At 42.9% G+C, this 21,291-nt stretch overlaps 1 protein-coding gene across 1 annotated transcript; it reads left to right on the top strand.

The window, feature by feature from the left end:
* Positions 1-6,879: 6,879 nt before the first annotated feature.
* Positions 6,880-20,061, top strand: DKC1 (dyskerin pseudouridine synthase 1; the record flags this gene model as incomplete). The annotated part of the gene is made up of 15 exons (XM_080719059.1): positions 6,880-6,895; positions 7,572-7,639; positions 8,062-8,148; positions 9,480-9,571; positions 10,078-10,262; positions 10,838-10,902; positions 11,195-11,321; positions 11,504-11,634; positions 12,054-12,197; positions 15,380-15,500; positions 16,306-16,424; positions 17,134-17,237; positions 18,218-18,326; positions 19,203-19,340; positions 19,993-20,061. The coding sequence occupies 15 exons, from the start codon at positions 6,880-6,882 to the stop codon at positions 20,059-20,061; spliced, it is 1,575 nt and encodes a 524-aa protein (XP_080575185.1).
* Between the last annotated feature and the right edge of the window lie 1,230 nt (positions 20,062-21,291).

Raw genomic sequence — 21,291 nt, 5'->3', positions numbered from 1 at the left:
CGGACCCGGACCCTTCCGGAGGAAGGGACTGACGGGCCACGCATCTGGAGAGGTGCTCATAGTCCTGATCGGCCCGGCTGAGCCATGTGGAGGATCAGAGGCGCCACTGTTTTATAGGCATGCTGATTCTCTCGCGACATCTGTAGCATCACGATGTTTAGAGTCCTGAGGCACCTAGAGTCTTGCAATATCTCCGCTTCTGGTTTCCGCTTCCTGTTCCGCTGTGAGATCTCGTGGAGGAGGGACCCAACTTATCACTGAGGATTGAACCCAGGAGGATTCGGCCTCCAAGCTACACCCCCAGCCCCTTTTATTTTTTACTTGGAAACAGGGTTTTGCTAGGTTGTTGAGAGTCTTGTGATCCTTCTGTCTCAGCCTCTCAAATACTGGGATCACAGGTGTGTACTACCACACCCAGCTTAATGAAACATTTTAAAATCAATAATAAAGCTGTGTGTGGTGGCACGCACTTGTAATCCCGTGCTTGGGAGGCAGAGACAGGAGGATTGCGCAGGTTCGAAGCCAGCCTCACTGGCTTAAGAGACCCTGTTTCCAAATAAAAATATAAAAAATAGGTGTCTGGGAGTGTAGCCCGGAGATAGAAGAGTTTCCAGGAACCCCAGTACCACCAAAAACTAATAATAATAATAATAAAGCTGCGTGTGGTGGCACACGCTTGATATCCCAGCATTTGGGAGACTGAAACTGAAGAATCATGGTTCAGTTCAAGGGCAGCCTCAGCTATTTGTGAGGCCCTCTGCAACTTAGTAAGACCCTCTTCCAAAATAAAGAATAAAAAATAGGTCTGGGGTGTAGCTCGGAGGTAGAATGCCCCTGGGTTTCATCCTCAGTACTGAAAAATCAACAACAACAACAACAACAACAACAACAAAAACCAATCATAACCCTATGTGACCTGAGGGCAGGAAAGTGTCTGGAAGTGTATCTCAGAGGTAGAAAGCCCCTAGGTTCCATCCCCAGTACCACACACACACACACACACACACACACACACACACATACACACAAATGAGGCCTAACCTAAATGTTCATTCACTTCATTCACACACTTGTTCTCACTCTCATTATCTTATGTATGTGTGTGTACATATTTTTATCTGTTTCTATATCTTTGTCCCTCTATCTGCAATTAACTGATTCTGGGATCTCCTTAGGTAACAAACTCTGTGAATGCTGAAATCCCTATACACAATGGCCAATGCTCATCCTCCAACATACTGTGTGTGTGTGTGTGTGTGTGTGTGTGTGTGTGTGTGTGTGTGGTGCTAGGGATTAAACCCAGGAACATTCTAACTCCAAGTTATACCCTCAGTCCTATTTTATTCTTCTTTGAAAACAGTGTCTCCCTATGTTGATGAGAATCTCACTACTTGCTGAAACTGTCCTCGAACCTGTGATCCTCCTGTCTCAGCCTCCCAAGCACTAGGATTACAATCATGCACCACCACGCCCAGCTCTCCAATATACATTAAACAATCCCTGGATGACTTATAATACCTAATCAAAAATGTAAATAGTTGTTATAATGCATTGTTTAGGAAATAATAAGAAGAAAACAAAGTCTATGTGTGTTCAGTACAGGTGCATTTTTTTCAAATATTTTTGATCTATGGTTGATTGACTCCTCAGCTGTAGAATCAAGAGATAGAGAGGTGCAATGGTATGCACCATATCCTCTTTAAACCTATCCTTTACTGAGCCTATGAGCCCATTTTACCCTTCTAGTAAATTCCTTCCTTCCTGCCTGCCAGCAAGAATCAGCCTCAGCAACTTAGTGAGATCCTGTTTCAAAACAAAATAAAATAGGTCTGGGAGAGTAGCTCAGAGGTAGAATGCCCCTGGGTTCAATTCCCAATGTCTGTCTGTCTGTCTGTCTGTCTGTCTCTCTCTCTCTGTTTCTCTCTCCCTGTTTCTTTCTCTCTCTCTCTCTCTCTCTCTCTCTCTCTCTCTCTCTCTCTCTCTCTCTCTCTCTCTCACACACACACACATACACACACACAAGCAAGAGTCAGGTTTTTTTATTTACAAACAAAATATAGTCATCCACCACACAACACATATACAACAGTGGACTCCAGAAATTATGTAATGGAGCCAAAAATTCCTATCACTTAGAATCTCATAAAGCAACATATTACTCACATATTTGCAGGGGTGTTGGTATAATCAAACCCATTACACTAATGATTACATGAAAGTATAGACATAAAATTATGTACAGTACAGCCGGGCGTGGTGGCACATGCTTGTAATCCCAGCACTTGGGAGGCTGAGACAGGAGGATCGCACAGGTTCAAAGCCAGCCTCAGCTATTTAGTGAGACCCTGTTTCCAAATAAAGTATAAAATAGGTCTGGGAGTAGAGCCCAGAGGTAGAAAAGCCCCTGGGTTCTACTCCCAGTACCACACACACACAGAAAATTATGTACAGTACATAGTACTTGATAATAAATAACTATGGTGTTGGTTTACATATTTACTGTCCTACAATATCTATCAATCCTTTAAAGTGCTATCTTTCTTATTTATTTATTTATTTATTTATTTATTTATTTATTTATTTATTTTGCGGCTCTGGGGATGGAACCCAGGGGCATTTGACCTCCAAGCTACATCCCCTGCCCTATTTTTTATTCTTTATTTTGAAACAGGGTCTCACTGAGTTGCGGAGGGCCTCACTAAGTAGTTGAGGCTGCCTGCAAACTGCAATCCTCAGGTCTCAGCCTCCCAAATGCTGGGATTACAGGCGTGCGCCACCATGCCTGGCTTAAAGTGCCATCTTTCTACTTTTTTTTTTTTTTCGGTACTGGGGATGGAACCCAGGGGCATTGTACTTCTGAGCTACACCCCCAGCCCTATTTTTAGTGTATTTTGAAACAGGGTCTTCCTGAGTTGCAGTGAGACTCACCAAGTAGCCAAGGCTGGCCGCAAACTGTAATCCTCCTGTCTCAGCCTCCTAAATGCTAGGATTATAAGTGTGCACTACAGAAAGCGAAGGGACATATGTTTTCTCTAATATGCCCAAATTAGGGACTATTAGGAATACCAGAGGGACTCCAGATAATGGAGGGGAAAACTCAGCAAAGTTGAAAGGTAAGGGTAGGAGATGAAGAAGGCTGAGGTTGATTAATGGAGGATCTACTTTCGAATATGTGTAAAAGAATGTAGCATGGTTAACCTAGACACTTACTGTTGGGAGGGGGGAAAGAAAAGTGGGGGGTGGGAGAGGGCACTAAGCATAGTCTGAATGTATGCCATTTTCAATATGATTCCCATAAAAATAAAAAATAAATTAAAAAATAAGCATGCACTACCATGCCCAGTTCCATTTTTCTACTTTAAAAAAGTTTACTGTAAAGCAGTATGTTGTGTTATGCTGGCAACAGCCCCATACATCACATGATTGTGTCAAGAAGCTTTGTTGAGCCAGGTGTGGTGAGCACACTTGTAATCCTAGCATTTGCGAAGCTGAAACAGGAGGATCACTGTTTGAGGACAGCCTCAGCTACTAGTTAGTGTGGCCCTTTGAAACTCAGTGAGACTCTGTTTCAAAATAAAGAATAAAAAATATGGCTGGGGGTGTAGCTCGAAGGTAGAATGCCCCTGGGTTCCATCCCCAGTAGTGCAAAGAAAAAAGAAGCTTCTTTGAGTGATTGACCTGTTTTCTCAGAACTTGTGCTATTGTTAAGTGATGGCACATAGCTGCATTTTTTTTTTTTACTAGTTCAGGATTGGCAGCAGAAGCAAAGTCCTTAATTTATACTAGTAAATTTTCAAATAAGTGTACAAATTTTGTTTTGATTATCTGACTAGATGTGATGAAAATAATCTGGCCTGGGAATATACTACCATAAATATATGATATTTTAGCATATGTTATCAAAATGGCTATTTAAATCATTGTCTGGAGCCAGGTGTGATGGCGCACACGTGTAATCCCAGCATCTGGGGGGCTGAGACAGGATGATTGCAGTTTGTGGCCAGCCTCAGCTACTTATTGAAGCCCTTTGCAACTCAGTGATACCCTATTTCAAAATAAAGAATAAAAAAATAGGGCTGGGGTGTAGCTCGGAAGTAGGTCCCCCTGGGTTCCATCCTCAGTACTGAAAAAAGGAAAAAGAAAAAAAAAATCATTGTCTCTTCTCATCTGGACTCCATTGTCCTGTCCATTTCAGTTAAAGCTCTTGGTCTAGGCATTACCTCCATATGAACCTCCACTCCAGCATCTATACTAATTCATCCTGATTTAACATTATCTTCTTAACCACGTTGGGTCAAGAACCTATGAAGTTCAATTATATAAATATTGCTAAAGGTCGCTAGTGGATGCATATCGGTCAGTCAGGAAGTAGCAGTTCTTGGGGCGAGGCCTCTTTCCTTCTGTCTTTGATTGGGCCAGAACTTGTGTGGCCCTGGCAGTCACTTGCATAGGCTTTGTCAGCTTAACTCTGACTCCTGCAGATGGACACTTTGGGTACTGCACTGTAAATAATAGCTCATTGCTTTCTCACATTTATCCTTTCAGGTTGGTGACCAATTGGTTCCATTGAACAAGTAAGACAGGGAGACACTGAGGATGCTTTGCTGCTTGGAATTCCCATGCAGTTAGGGCAGTGCTGACCAATAGGATTACAGTGCAAACCACCTGTGGACTTTCACATTTCTAGGAGCTGCAGGGGAAAAAAATACTACCTATTATCATTTCACCATGTGAGCAATATGCAACATTATGTGACTCTTCTCATTCTCCATCTAGGGTTCATAACCTAGCTTCTGCAGACATGATTGATCCTTAGCTATTTAATCCTTTATTGCAATTGTAAATGGGATCTTTTGCCATTATGTTTTCTCATGAGTTGCTGTGGACAGAGTAGAACTGCTATTGCTTTCCTTTTCTTCCTCTTCTGTAAGAATAGATTATTTTTCAGTTTTATTTTACTGTGGAAATAGATAATTGGTTCTTCCTCACCTAATTTTTATTCTACCTGAAATTGATTTTGGTGTAAGGTAACAAAAATAATTATTTGAATTGACTTTTTTTTTAGATAATCAAATTCCTCAGTATCAACCAATCAATAAGTAGTAGATCGATTCCCCATTATTTTATAATGCTTCAATGGTACAAATTTGGCTGAGTGAATTTGAGATCTTTGGCCACTGAACACTAGACATGAAGCCCAGCTACTGAGTTGAATCCAGGCAGGCAGTTAGGTGTAAAACACACACTGGGAAGAGCTCGCGTTAAAAAAAAAATCACATAATGTTGCATGTTGCTCACATGGTTTATTTATTTATTTATTTATTTATTTATTTTTGCGGTACTGAGGATGGAACCCAGGGACATTCTACCTCCAAGCTACACCCCCAGCTCTATTTTTTTTATTTATATTTTATTTTTTGCAGTACTGGGGATGGAACCCAGGGGTATTCTACCTCCGAGCTATACCCCCAGCCCTATTTTTTATTCTTTACTTTTAAACAGGGTCTCACTGAGTTGCAAAGGGCCTCACTAAGTAGCTGAGTTGTCCTCGAACAGCAATCCTCCTTTCTCAGCCTCCCAAGTACTGAGATTACAAGCATGTGCCACCACTCCTGGCTATTCTTTATTTTGAAACAAGGTCTCACTAAGTTGCAGAAGGCCTCACTAAGTAGCTGAGGCTGGCCGAGAACCGCGATCTTCCTGTCTCAGCCTCCCAAACTGGGATTACAAGCGTGCACCACCAGCCTGGCTGCTCACATGGTTTAATGACAGTATCTCGGGTAAGAAGAGTTAAATAAGCTGCTGCTTCTTTCTTCTTCCTCCTCTCCTTCTTCTGGTTTTTTTTTTTTTTTTTTTGTGGTACTGGGGTTCCTGGAAACCCTTCCACCTCTAGGCTACACTTCCAGACCTATTTTTATATTTTTATTTGGAAACAGGGTCTCTTAAGCCAGCGAGGCTGGTTTAGAACCTGCGTTATCCTCCTGTCTCTGCCTCCCAAGCGCGGGGATTACAAGCAAGTGCCACCACGCCCAGCTAAATAAGCCTCTTAAAATCAATTTCCGCCAGGCGTGGTGGAGCACGCTTGTAATCCCATCATTAGGGAGGCTGAGACGGGAGGATGGCGGTTCGCTGACAGCCTCAGCTACTTAGTGAAGCCCTTTGCAACTCAGTGAGACCCTGTTTCAAAATAAAGAATAAAAATAGGACTGGGCGTGTAGCTTGGAGGTCGAATGCCCCTGGGTTCCATCCCCAGTACTGAAAAAAAAATTAATTTCCCTGTCTCTTTTTATTTCTTTTTCCCTGAGGCTGTTGGAAAAAGTTAAAGTCCACAGGTGGCTAGTACTCTAATACAATTGGTCAGCGCCACCCTAACTCCGTGGAAAATCCAAGCAGCAAAGCGCTTTTATCCTCAGTGCCTCCTAGTCTTACTTTTTCAATGGAATGGATTGGTCATCAACCTGAAAGGGTTGGTATGAGAAAGCGCAGTACCCAAAGTGTCCAACTGCAGGAGTCAGAGTCAACTAGCAAAGCTTGAGCAAATGACGGCAAGCACTAAACTCCGCAAACCTCCAGCCCAGGTGCCTGGCCGCACTCTCGCCCCAAGCCGGAACCGTCAGGGGCTGGTGAGTCCCCAAACGCATGCGCAATTTCACCACCATAGTGGCCGAGCCAGCCAATGGGATTGAGCGGACTGCCCGCGCGCGCCTTGGGCCCCGCCCCAAGAGGCCCCGCCCCTTCCCGCCCTGCGGCGCGGCACGCACGGGGAGGGGCAAGGGTGGGCGGTTCCTGTCGGCAGGGCCTGACGGGACTGGGGCGGCGGGAGTCTGCGGAGATTTCCTCGGCGGTTTCCTGGCCGGTACGCACGCGGTGCGGTGCAACATGGCGGACGAGGAAGGTATGGGCTGCGGACGCTAGGGCCTTGAGACCCGGCGGTCCTTTGAGGTCTCCAGGAGCCAAGGGTGGGGTCCCGGGGGCCCGCGCTCGTCGCCTCTTCCCGCCGGTGGGTCGGTCGCGTAATCGCCGGGCCTTAGGCCGGACTTTCTTTTGGCCCGGACTCCACGGCCATTCTAGCGCCCGAGAGGGAAAGCCCTCGCAGTGACTTGGCGCCCCAGGGGCCCGGCCTCCCGCGAAGGAGTACACTTACGGCCCTGGTCACCGTTAAGCTCCGGGAAATGAAGGGGGCAAGGGTGCTGGGGTCAAGTGTGGAAAAGGCCCAGTGGAGTGGGGTCAGGGATAGGTTCGAGTCGTAGAGACCACGACCCCTGGTAAACAGTTCAGTGTTTGTCTTTGCAACTTGCCGGCCTGCGGGCGAGCGCTTCTTTTGGGTGTTTAAGCCCTGCCACAGCCACGTGGTGAACTGGAAAGGAAGGCAACACGTGCAACAGCCTTGCAACAGCCTTCCGTCATTACCGGCCAGGCGACCCATGCGTTGGGCCTTGCACGCTTAAGTTTATTCGAATAATGCCGGGCTTAAAACTTTCTTCCTGCCTGCCCCGATTTCCATCAGTATTTTCAACTTTGTTATTTTGTTTTGGGGGAAAATCTCCAAATCTCGTGTTTGTTTCTTTTAGTAGTTATTTTGCCAAAGAAGCATAAGAAGAAAAAGGACCGGAAGTCATTACAAGAAGAAGATGTAGCTGTGAGTAAGCTTTAACTTGGCTTTAACTAAAAGGAAAGATTACTAAAGAATGGCTTTAAATGTTCCCAAGAAATGGTCTTGCATTGGGTGGACATAGAACTAACAAAGCAACAAAATGACACAACACTGGCCAACTCAAAGTTCCCTAGTATGCATAGTTTACTAAATGGTGTTGACCATACCAACTCTTGGATTTCTTTTTTATCCCACCCACAGACCCCCTGTTTCTCTTTCTTTTTTAAATATTTGAACCCATCTTAGTGGCACTTCCCTTCCCTTAATGAGTTCCTGATTAGTTTCTCCTCTCTTGGAGGTCTCATGAAGAGGCACGGAATGCTTTGTTTTTTGTTGAAATGATAGTAATGAAATTGTTCAGAATCATCCGGGAAGTTTTAATAGGTCATATTTCTGCCCTGTTGAAGGAAATACAACACGCTGAAGAGTTTCTTATCAAACCAGAATCCAAAGTGGCTCAGTTGGACACATCTCAGTGGCCCCTCTTGCTAAAGGTATGTGCTATGTGCCTGGTTTTTACATTACTTCTGATTCTTAAACAGTTGAATAAGAATGCATATTGCTAGGTCTTTGACTTTAGTAAATGACAGATGATACATTCTGAAGCAGTGTTCCTTAAGGTATCTGAGAAGGACCAGGTTATTTTAAAATTTCCAGTGCACCCAAAATTGTAGAATATAGTATGAATGCCCTCATGATGTTAAATAGCTATCAAACTAAACAATTCAATTTCAGAACATCTTGTAAATCTACACCAATTTATGGGCCACACTTGAAGTAGGACTGCTTGCTTTGGTGCTTAAGATATGGACTTTGAAGCCAGACCCATTTGTGGGTCAGATTCCATGTGATGTTGAGACATTCATTTAACCTTTCCTAGACTGTTTCCTCAAAATATACTTTCTTAGGAAAATGTGCAGAAGATTACAGAGGTGTTCTGTGAAACGTGTAGTTACAGTTCCTGGTATACAGCATGTTTTAGAAATTTTTGCTGTTATTTTGGGATTTAAATAGGGATAGTTGAGTAATGGGATTGAATTGCACTGTTTTTATAATTTTCACAGAATTAAGATGTGTACCAACTATAAGGATTGGAGAAAAAGTTACTGAGATGCCTCTTGATAGTTTTAACAAGCTACAATGTAGGAGTGGTGAAGATGAGATTTGCTTATATTATTTAACAAAGTTGAATTTCTGCTTGGTCAGATATCACTGTCATTAGACAGCATCTGCTTTTCTGTTGTTGGCCCTGGAAATATGCTAACAGGGTAGTCAAGGTCTCTATTGAGAATCAACTTAAAAATCTAAGGAGGAAAGACATTTAAAAATTATTACTGTTTGTAGTGTGTATGATGATGAAACTAAACAGATGATGAAAGACAGACTTCAATCGGTCAGTTCTTTCTGACTGGTAGTCAAGTCTCAGATGGGACAAAAAGGAGCAGATGTGTGAAGAGCTGAGAGGGGCCTCTGGAACAGAAACAAGCTGGCCCTGTTGAGAAGCATTTCCAGTCATCCTCTGTTTGATTTATTTGTCTCTGAAAATCAAAGCTATTCCATATTTTACTCATAATCCTGCACAGTGAAGTTCAGTCTGTGTTCTGTGGTATCTAGAACAATGACTTAAACCTTGAAGTGCTCAAATTTGTCTTGTTCTTACCATTACTTGTGGAGGCTAACAGTGTCACAGCAAATAATGGAAATGTGGGAACACAAGTCCAGATATATGAACTTAAGGGTTGCTATATCATGTTTGATTGTGATACTAGCTTGTTTTACATGCTTCAGTGATATATTATTAACTTTATTATGTTATATTTTCTAGAATTTTGATAAGCTAAATGTAAGGACAACACACTATACGCCTCTTCCTTGTGGTTCGAATCCTCTGAAGAGGGAAATTGGGGACTATATCAGGTAAATGTGTAGGAAGCAAGCACTGTTGAAATTTAGGTTCTTCTGAAAATGATTCTTTAATATCCGTTATTCAGAGGTAGCGGCATCTTAGCATAGTTTTGCTCTGGTTATATAACCTGTTGTGGAGGTGAAATTTTTTTTCTTTTAGTCTCTTGAGATTTGTTGTTTGATTAGAGCACAGGAGTAGGTAGTATGTGATTTATTATTATTATTATTTTTTATTTTATATTTTATATTTTTTTATTTTATATTTTATTATTATTATTATTATTTTTTACAGTACTGGGGATGGAACCCAGGAGCACTCTACCTCTGAGCTATACACCTAGTCCTATTTTTTTTTATTTTGAAACAGTCTCACTGAGTTGGAAAGGGCCTCACTAAGCAGTTAAGGCTGTCCATGAACCATGATCCTCCTGTTTCAGCCTCCCAAATGCTGGGATTACAAGTGTGCGCCACCACGCCAGGCTGGTAGTATGTAATTTTTTTCCCTTTGTCCATTTTAGGACAGGTTTCATTAATCTTGACAAGCCTTCTAACCCCTCTTCCCATGAGGTGGTAGCCTGGATCAGACGAATACTTCGGGTAGAGAAGACAGGACACAGTGGCACCCTGGATCCCAAGGTGACTGGCTGTTTAATCGTGTGCATAGAACGCGCCACTCGTTTGGTGAAATCACAACAGAGTGCAGGTATGTGAAAGAGAGTAAAGGGCTGGCTACTTAGAGATTGGAAGGCACTCTGCATTGGCTTCCCTTACACATTTTTGCTCTTGGGATATTCTATTGGTTTCTGTGTACCTTCTGTTCTTTGCCAGATCTTGGTGGGTCTACTCTTTTTGGAGTTCCAGATGCTAGGTATGTGCACATCAAGTCAATAATCCATTTCTAGCACTGGGACAGAATTTTGCACAGCTCTGAGCTTGTCACTCCAGCCTCTTCTCTCTTTGCTGCTGCTCTGTCTGCCTGAAGGGCCCATCCCTCATTTTCATCTGAGAAGCTTCTCCTACTTACCTTGCAGGGTGCTTTCCAGTCAGGCTCTACATTGGCTACTCCATCTACCACTGAGCAGTGGAACATTGAACTCCGAGTGAGAAAGTATCTTAATTTATTTTCCCCATCAGCACCATGAAATGTGTCAATAAAATTTTATAGAGACATAACATCAAATTACATGCTTTTTCTGCTGCACAAAATGGCAGTGATTGAGCATATACAAAATAGAGAAAATTCAGTGGCCACACCTGACTACTCTTGTCATTTTTCAGGCAAAGAGTATGTGGGAATTGTCCGGCTGCACAATGCTATTGAAGGGGGGACCCAGCTTTCTAGGGTAAGTCTGCAAACATAGGGAGGGCACCTTTGGTGACATGGTTCTCTAGCCCCTAAACATGTGGAGATAGGTCAGCTCTTCTGGCTTACCTTTCTCTGTTTTCAGTAGGCTGCCCTTGCCAGCCCAGATGGGGGACTATTGACAGGGATATCTGTCATTTGTGTCCCTGTTTAAATCTTTAGTAATTTAAGGAAATCTTTTTTGTCTCAATTGTGTTCTAAAGCCTCCAAAATATGCCTTTTAATCTCATAGTCCATATGATGAGAGTGTTTTTTATTGTGCTTATTCTTAGGCCCTAGAAACTCTGACAGGTGCCCTATTCCAGCGACCCCCACTTATTGCTGCAGTAAAGAGGCAGCTCAGAGTGAGGACTATCTACGAGAGCAAAATGATAGAATATGATCCCGAAAGAAGATTAGGTAAGTTATTAGACCTGTGACGAACTGAATTGCCACTGAACACAAGTAAATAGGAGCACATGTGTAGTCATGGCATGTGTCTATTATCTGTAATATTGATGGCAGAGATGGAGTTTCACAACCAGCTATGTGTTTACTCTGGGAAATAGGTGCTACTTTTCTTTTGCTTGTCTATGTTTTAGGAATCTTTTGGGTGAGTTGTGAGGCTGGCACCTACATTCGGACGCTGTGTGTGCACCTGGGTTTGTTGTTGGGAGTTGGCGGTCAGATGCAGGAACTTCGGAGGGTTCGTTCTGGAGTCATGAGTGAAAAGGTAGGCACACTGTATGAGGCTAGCCGTTTTAGAGCTGATTCTTAATATCTTCCAGTCCTTAGTGCCACTCTACTAGCTTCATATCCTATGAAAAGCCATTGCCAAAGTGTTGAGTTCAGTTCAGGGCAGCTACCCTGTTCTGTTAATTAAACTTTGGGACATTGAAATGGGCTAGGGGAGATGATTAGATAGAAAGTATTATTCTATTTATTTATCTCCTGGCCTACAAAAATGCATGCTTAGATCTAATACAGCAATAGTTAAAGGTAGCCAGAAGAAACAATTCTAAATATACTGAAGGTTTTTAATGAGTTTTAACTAGCAGACAGGTTCAAGTTATATTCAGTTTTAACAAGGTTGGGGTCTGATGGGTATTGGAGGCATGAGAACAAATATTTTCATACCTGGCTACTTTTCAGGACCACATGGTGACAATGCATGATGTTCTTGATGCTCAGTGGCTATATGATAACCACAAGGATGAGAGTTACCTAAGGCGAGTGGTTTACCCTTTAGAAAAGCTGCTGACCTCTCATAAACGACTGGTTATGAAAGATAGTGCGGTAAGTTCTGGATTAAGAATCCATGTTTAATTAGGGTGGGACTCCAAAAATGAGACACTGTTCTGAAAACTTTATTTTAAAAACTGAAACTTGGGTATTGTGGACTTACATTTTCCTGAGGGTATCTTTTCTAGCAGCGTAAGTTACATGCTGGATTATCTTTGTTAATGACAAATATTTATGATTTAAATTTCAAGTGAAGATGAAGTATATTGCTTTAAGAGTTTGTTAGGCTCACTTCTACTTCAAAATAAGGCAATTACACATTGACTTAATAGTAAATGGTTACAAAAAGCTGTTTGGATGGAGAAAGTTTATTTTCAGAACCATGACAACAGTATTTGTCCTGTAAGAATTTCAATAAAAAGGTCGGGCGTGGTGATGCACGCTCACAATCCCTGCTCTTGGGAGACTGAGACAGGAGGATCACACAGGTCTGAAGCCAGCCTCAGCTAGTTAATGAGGCTCTCAGCAACTTAGTGAGACCCTGTTTCCAAATAAAATTTAAAATTGGCCTGGGAGCATAGCCCGGAGGTTAGAAAGCCTCTGAGTTCTACCCCCAGTACCACCCAAAAAAAAAAAAAAAAAGAAAAGAAATTCTTGGTAGTACTGGGGTTCCTGGAAGCCCTTCTACCTGTGCGGGGATTACAAGCGTGCACCACCATGCCCGGCCAAAAAAAAAAGAATTTCAATAAAAAGATTTGTTTAAATAAATTACAGTATAAGACAAAATCTAAACCTCACTGACTTGTGCCCTTTTCATAGTAGGTAACTACATAGCCTTGATTAAAAAAAAAAATTGTCGTCATGAGCCGGGCTTGGTGGTACATGCTTGTAATCTCAGTACTTGGAAGGATCGCAGGTTCATGGCCAGCCTCAGCTACTTGTGAGGCTCTCTGCCACTTAGTGAGACCCTGTTTTAAAATAAAGAATAAAAGCCGGGCGTGGTGGCACACGCTTGTAATCCCCGCGCTTGGGATGCTGAGACAGGAGGATCGCACAGGTTCGAAGCCAGCCTCAGCTACTTAGTGAGGCTTTCAGCAATTTAGTGAGACCCTGTTTCCAAATAAAGTATAAAAAAGGTTTGGGAGTATAGCCCGGAGGTAGAAAGCCTCTGGGTTCCACCCCTGGTACCACCAAAAAAAATAATTAATTAAAATAAAATAAAATAATAAAATATTGGGCTTGAGATGGAACTCAGAGGTAAAATGCCTCTGGGTTTAATTCCTAGTAACACACACACACTAGTTTTCTTAAACTAGGCGTAATGGCACATACCTGTAATCCCAGTACTTTGAAGTCTGAGGTGCTGGTAATCCCAATACTTTAAAGGCTGAGATGGGAAAAACACAGGTTCAAGGCCAGCCTAAGCAATTTAGGGTTTTTTTTTATTATTATTTTTATTTTTCAGTACTGGAGATGGAATCCAGGAGCATTCTACCTCTGAGCTACACCCCCACCCCAGCCTGCTTTTCTTTTTTCTTTTTTTTTTTTTTTTTTTTTTTTTTTTTTTTTTTTTTTTTTTTTGCGGGTCTGGAGATGGAACCCAGGGGTATTTGACCTCTGAACTACACCCCCTTCTTCTCTATTTTTTTTTTTTTTTTTTTGAAATAGGGTCTCACTAAGTTGCAGAGGACCTCACTAAATAGCTGAGGCTGGGCGGGCGTGGTGACTCACACTTGTAATTCCCCACGCTTGGGAGGCTGAGACAGGAGGATCGCACAGGTTCAAAGCCAGCCTCAGCTATTTAGTGAGGCTCTCAGCAACTTAGATCCTGTTTCCAAATAAAATATAAAATAGGTCTGGGAGTATAGCCCAGAGGTAGAAAGACCCTGGGTTCCACTCCTAGTACCACAAAAATTGAAAGAAAATTAGCTGAGGCTGTCCGTGAACCGTGATCCTCTGAACTTGGCCTCCTAAATGCTGGGATTACAAGCATTCACCACCATGCCCGGCTCCCAGCCTGCTTTTTTTAAATTATTCTTTATTTTTAAACAGGGTCTCACTGAGTTGCAGTGGGCCTCACTAAGTAGCTGAAGTAAGTAGCTGCAAACCATGATCCTCCTGTCTCCGCTTCTCAAGTGCTGGGATTTCAAGTGTGCACCACCATGCCCGGCTAGCAATTTAGTTTTAAAATAAAAATAAAAAGGGCTATGGGTAGAGGTAGAATGTCCTTGGGTTATATCCCCAGCACCAAAAAAAGTCCTCTTAACAAAGCAAATATGTAATTATTTTTAGTTTGAGGCTTTTCTTAAAATACTAAGGTGATTTAAAGGCAGGTTTCTTCCTTTCCAAGTAGTCCAGAATATTTTAAATAGCCTTTTTACTTCTAATTATAACATAATCAGAGAAATGTAGCCCTTTGTAAATTAAGATTGTTTTGTGTGTCTTTGTGCCCATTTGCCTATAAATCCTATGCCAAAATTTTTATGTGATTGAACAGGCCTACTAATCTTGTTCTCAAGCTACTTTGGGAACCTATTATTGCCTGTATCTCTAGTAAATGTACTATTTTTTTCTTTTGGTGAAGATTAAAAGAGGAGTAATTCAGGAAAGCGAAGGCTGGTTTGTTTAAAATGATAACACCCAGCCAGGTGTGGTGGTACATGCCTGTAATTCAGTACTTGGGAGGTTTAGATAGGATTACAGGTGAGAGGCCCGCCTCAGCAATTTAGCAAGACCCTGTAAAACTTAGACCCTGTTTTAAAATACAAAATAAAATAGTACTGGGGGTCTAGCTCAGAGGTAGAATGCCCCTGAGTCCAATCCCTGTACCAAAAAAGAAATAAAGTGACAGCACCTGTAAATCCTATGGAGAAAGTAGTGCCTAAACATCTGATTGCGTAACTTAGCGAAAGACTTTTTAGCAGCTGAAGTTTCATGAGAATATAAGACGTGTCTATTATCTTAAAGTTGTCCTTAATGTGTTTTTTCAATTTTTGTTTTGTCTCACTGAGTACATGAGGCTGTCTGCAAACCTTGATCCTCCAGTCTCAGCCTCTTGAATTCTGGGATTATAAGCGGGCGCCACCACACCCAGCCTGTCTTTAATGTTTTGAGTCACATTTGTAAAGTTCTTAGAGCAGTCCCTAGTACACAGTAGGTGGTTGTTATTGTTCTGTGTTTGGTGTAGGGGTGGGATGAAGGGCAGTGGCTTGGACCCTCAACTGTGATCCCTGCAGGTGAATGCAATCTGTTATGGGGCCAAGATCATGCTTCCAGGTGTTCTCCGATATGAGGACGGCATTGAGGTCAACCAAGAGATTGTGGTCATCACCACCAAGGGGGAAGCAATCTGCATGGGTAAGGGTGGACATCACCAGCCTCAGTTCTGGAGTTAGGGCTCCAGTCTGTGCTGTCAAAGTGAGGTTTGCTGAGAGCTAGCTCCCATGTCCTAGTTCCTTGAGTTGATATAACGGTGTTTCCTGGGGTCTATGGGTGGTGAAAGTGAAGGGGCAGGTCAGTCAGGTACAGGTGAGATTTCTCCGTGCATATAAGTAGGTCCTTGCCTCTCTGGTGAAAGTGGTAGTGCTTACTTGTCTATGGAAATCCAAATGGAGAGCCTTTAGTTCACTCCTTGTGTCTCCTTATAGGGAGCAAGTTTAGCCACCAGTGGATTGCTCCTTAGCAACTTCTAATTACTCTGTGCCCCTCTTAATAAATAAAGCTATTTATGTAATAGTCCTAGGTTGTAGCAGAAATAGAGTACATCAATAGGATCCCTTATCTTAGCTCTACCAGCAGGTGAGGCAGCCATGAGTTTCCACCCCCACAGATAGAAGAACAGGGATCATTAAAACTTGAGATGCTCTCTGGCCACATTGGGGCTATGTATGCCATTCCTGTGTGTATTCTGATCTGCAGGCCTGCCATGTATATCTTCAATTGCTTTGGTCAGGTGTTAACTTGACAAATTTACCATCATTCCAGATGCTCTCTTCTCATAATTAGGTTTGTTTCATATGCACATTCTGAGGAAAGGAAACTCCAATTAGGGCAGTGGTTAGAGTTCAGTTTTAAATAGGTTTTTAAAGAGTAGGATTGCGGTATCTTGGTCATCAGGTTCTTTCTCTTCAAATCATTCTTTTTTCTCTTTGCATGCTTGCAGCTATTGCACTAATGACCACAGCAGTAATCTCTACCTGTGACCATGGTATCGTAGCCAAGATCAAGAGAGTAATCATGGAGAGAGACACTTACCCTCGCAAGTGGGGCTTAGGGCCAAAGGTAAGTGGCTTAGGTGGTAGGCCTTTCTGGCTTATTTTTTCATGTGTTGAATATTCACTCATGCAGTTTTTTGATGTGTTCCTACTACCATAGCCTTATACTGTGTTGTATTCTGGTTTGTTGGTGAGCAGAGGCCCATCATGGACCTCATATTCATAACTTAAGGGGGAAAATGATTGAGCATTACTTAAATAATTACATAGGAGGATGGTGAATTTCAGCCGGGTTAATGGCCTTCAGGAGTGCAGAGAGGTCCCAAGCACTTGGAGAGCCCAAGCACTTGGAGGAATTTGAGCTGATTCAGGGTATCTTGGCAAGGAGGGTTTTTTCCCTTGGAATCTAGGGGCCTTCTACCTCTGGGCTATACCCCTAAGCCTTTTTTATTTGGAAGCAAGGTCTTGCTAAGTTGCTGAGTCTGGCTTCAAACCTGTGATCCTCCTCTCTGTCTCCCAAGTACTGAGATTACAAGTGTATATCACTATGCCTGGCCAAGAGTCTTTATTCAAGCCAGTGTGGAGGGTGCTAAGAAGACAAAAGAGTTCAGGGAAATTGTGCAGAAGAGCATGAGGCTCCGTTGAGAATACACAAGGGAGAATACCTTTGTGCCATTATATGCAGATGGGGTCTGTTTAAGCCACAGCATGCAGTAAAAATGCCTACTTCCTGCATCAGTACCATTCTAATTGATGAAATCCAAACTTTCCCCCAGGCAAGTCAGAAAAAGCTAATGATCAAGCAGGGGCTTCTGGACAAGCATGGTAAACCCACAGACAACACCCCTGCCACCTGGAAGCAGGAGTATGTTGACTACAGGTGAGGGTAAGGTGTTTTAGAACTTGGGTAGAGACTGTACACTTGCCATTCAAACATTGATGACAGGTGAAGACAGTAGGTCACAGAGCTCTACTGTATATGGAGGGTGCTTGTTTTCAGCAAGCATGATAAATGCCAAACCACCATAAGACAAGATGCTGCAGCTCAGTTTTGCTGGGCTCTGAGCCCTTGGCTGCATAGGCCATGTAGGGCTCAGGCCTGTACAATGGGCAGTAAATTCCAGGAAGTGAATCTGCAACATTACTGGGGATTTAATGAAGAGACATTCAACCCCTGAGCTGTACTCATCTACTCATAGCCCTTTTTATTTTTGTATGGGTGATACTGGGGATTGAACCCAAGGCCAAGGCCATTCTACCTCTGAGATACACCCCAGCCCTTTTTTATTTTGGAAACAGGGTGTCACTAAGATGTCGAGTCTTGGTACATCGAGTCTTGGTACATCGCTGAGGCTGTCCTTGAACCTGCAATCCTCCTGTCTCAGCTTCCCAAGTACTGGGATGACAGGCATGCGCCACTCTGTGCCCAACTCTTATTTAGTTAGTTTCTTGTGGTACTGGGGCATTCTACCTCTAAGCTACACCCCTAGCCCTATTTTTTTATTTATTTTGAAACAAGGTCTCATTGAGAGTTGCACAGGGCCTCACTAAGTAGCTGAGGCTGACCGACCATGATTCTCCTGTCTCGGCCTCCACAATGCTGGGATTACAAGCCTGCGCCACCACACCCTGCTTTTTTAATTTTTTTTTTTAAATAATGTCTTACTAAATTGCCCAGGCTGGCCTTGAACCTGTGATCCCTGTCAGCCTCCCAAGTACTGGGATTATAGGCATGTGCCACCATGTCTGGCCCTGTGTCAGTATTTTGATGGTGGCGTTAGGCTTGCCTAGTATCACAGAACTGTGGTGGAAAGCTCTTGAGAAAATCTGACCTATTACTAACTACTTTTTCTCTTTAAGTGATTCTGCCAAGAAAGATGTGGTTGCTGAAAGAGTAAAAACCCCACCATTAGTTGCTGAAGGGGGCAAAGCCTCACAGGTAGTTGCTGAAGTGGGAAAAGTCTCAAAGGTGAGTAGCATGCCATGATCTGTTTGGAATGTGCTTCAGCAGATAATTCTAAGAGACACTGATGTTTAGCTTCTCTTGGTGACCATCTGCAGTCTGGCCATACATCCTGGCTCAGTATAGACTTTTCAGCCTCATCTTAGTCATGGTGCACACACAATTACTGTTTCATACCTTGGGTACTTGTATGGACTCCTGATTCATGTTCCCTGTTGTGTCTGCTGAGGGGGAATGTGGGCTCAGGAATCAGACTGGCATTAGTTCCCACTTTAGCTATGGCAATAACACCAAGATAGAATGGGTGGCATATGTTATTCTGACCCTATCCTGGGTCCAGTGGTAGAATAGGTGTGTTAAAATCAGAGGCCCATAGAGAACTCAGCAGGGAACAGAATTGGCATAGACGAGCAAATATCTGTAGCCAACACCAACCTGGTGTTTAAAGGGTCTGTCAAAGTATGTGGCAGCTACTTGGTTTTCTAGGGTGAGGGAACACTGGCATTAGACCTCAGAATGGCATGTTTGTAAGGAAACTTGGGTTACTGGGTGACCTATAAGTTGTTTAGTCAAATGTGAATTCCAACTTCATCTGCTGTCTTTGAGGACTTGAGAGCACTCTCAGGTTCTTTGTTCCACCTTCTGTGAGAGAAGTAGCTTCTCAGGGGCCTTCTAGACCCAAGGCCCATGCTCCTGCCATGCACTCTTAATATCCAGCAGCTTCATGGACTTAGGATGAGACTTTGAATCCTTATTAAATTAAAGCCCCATTGGGTTTGGAAACACAAAACCGGTTAGGTCTGATTGGGATCTTTCTTGGTGACTTCCTACATTTGATTTCCTGAATATTCACCTGCTGTTGCCCAATATTTTTCATTTCAGCGGAAGCGAGAGAGTGACAGTGAAAGTGAAGAGACCCCTCCAGAAGCTCCTCAATTGGCCAAGAAGGAAAAGAAGAAGAATAAGAAGGACAAAAAAGCCAAAGCTGCACTAGAGAGTGTTGACAAGACTGGAGATGGGGTGCGTATAAACATAAGCTCTTTCTGCTGGCCTGGTCCTTAGCTGAGGAAAGAATTGGCCAGGTACTACTGGCTTTGGGCTCTTGGCACAGTTGTGGACCAAGGCTGGAGTGCTAACCTTTGCCTATTGTCGGTGATCTTAGTGCTTCCCTGTTCACCCTTGTCCACCAATATGGACACCCAGCACTTGGTAGTGACAGTTCATGGTTAGAATTCTTTTGACTCTGGGTGGGGAAGATGTGTACCTTGATCATTTGAAAAAAGACCAGTGGCTGTGCAGGTTGGCGCACGCTTGTAATCCCAGTACTTGGAAGGCTGAGACAGGAAGATCGCATGTTCACGACCAGCCTCAGCAACTTATTGAGACCCTATTTCAAAATAAAATAATAAAATAGGGCTAGGGGTATAGCTCAGAGGTAGAATGCCCCTGGGTTCCATCCCCAGTAACAACAAAAAAAAGAAAATAGACAAGTGGGGTATTGCTGAAAAGCTCACAGAACTGGATGGCACATGCAAATTTTATTTATTCCAAAATTTGCTTAGAACTCCTGAAAAGGCTTACTAGACTATGTAGAATTTGCCAGATTTCTTTTTGAGAGTCATAGTTGTTATAGTTGATATTCGGATGCTTTGAGCTCTCTCTTTCTTTCTAGGACAGTGATACTACCAAAAAAAAGAAGAAAAAGAAGAAAGCAAAGGTGGTGGAAGTTGTATCTGAGTAGTGAAGGCCACCTCCAGCCTTGTGTTCAGCTGGCAGGAGAAATGAAAGCCTTATTGAGAAAAAAAGAGTTTTGCTGATGAGGGAATAGAACAAAGGTCCTAGACAGGGTGGAGACTTCTGGCACATTTTAGCTGCTACTTATGACCTCAGTGATATTACCTGGTTTGGTCATCCCATCTTGTCCTGTTTTAAGGATATGGGTAATAAAAGGGGGCAGATTTTATGCCATTTTCTCTGCTTGCTTGAGTTGGGAAGCCTCACCTTCAGACCAGTACTGCCCAGTAACTGTCTGTAGCTATTTGCTAATTGCCATTTTTAACACCACAGTCCTCTCCTGACTGCTCTTTTTACTTCCTCTGTTTAAAAAATGAAAAAGTTCAGTGAAATGGCATAGATCCTTGGTAAGTGAGAGTATCACTGAACCAAGTTGTTCACTGGGGAAATAATCTCTCCAATGTTCTTTGAGGACAGTGGTCTATTCTGGTGTCGGGTATGGGCCTTACAGGCCTGCTGGTGTTCATCTGGTTTCTGGCCTGTCCTTTGTGCATTTCTCCAAAATGTGTGCACAGTAGCGTTTACCCAGATCCATCTAGCTTAACGCTCATTTGCTTTTGAATGAATTTGCTCATTGCTGGGAGGAGAATATTGTAATTTTTACTTATTAAAGTTGCTCATGAAGTTTTTTAAGTATTTGTGTTGGGTTTTCTAATTGTTAGTGATTGCAAACTGGCAAAACAAAAAAATAGAAAATATTTTGATTAAAATTCTGGGGACTTTTATGTCCCGTGTGAAGTTTTCTTTCCCTTTATTTTTTGGCTACATTTACACTTAACTGATTCTTAAAACATTCACCTAGGGGCCTATCATGTGGGATCAAATACTCGGGGTGGGTGGGGGATTGTCACAAGTCTAACATTCTTTTTCTTTTTTTTTTTTTTTTTGTGAGTCTGAGGATGGAACCCAGGGGCATTTGACCTCCAAGCTACACCCCCCTGCCCTATTTTTTATTCTTTTGAAACCAGGTCTCACACTGAGTAGCTGAGGCTGTCTGGGAACGACGACCCTCCAGTCTCAGCTTCCCAAACGCTGAGATTACAAGCGTGCGCCACCACACCAGGCTTCAACATTCTCTTAATAGTGGGCCTGGTGTGGGAAAGAGTATGTGTGCCTACAGATGCATCTGGACTTGTGGGTATAAGCTGCTGGGGCTGCTAGTTCTCATAATGATGGG

The sequence above is a fragment of the Muscardinus avellanarius genome (genome assembly GCF_963383645.1).
Source record: "Muscardinus avellanarius genome assembly, chromosome: X".
Lineage (NCBI taxonomy): Eukaryota > Metazoa > Chordata > Mammalia > Rodentia > Gliridae > Muscardinus > Muscardinus avellanarius.
This window is presented reverse-complemented; position numbering and strand designations above follow the sequence as displayed.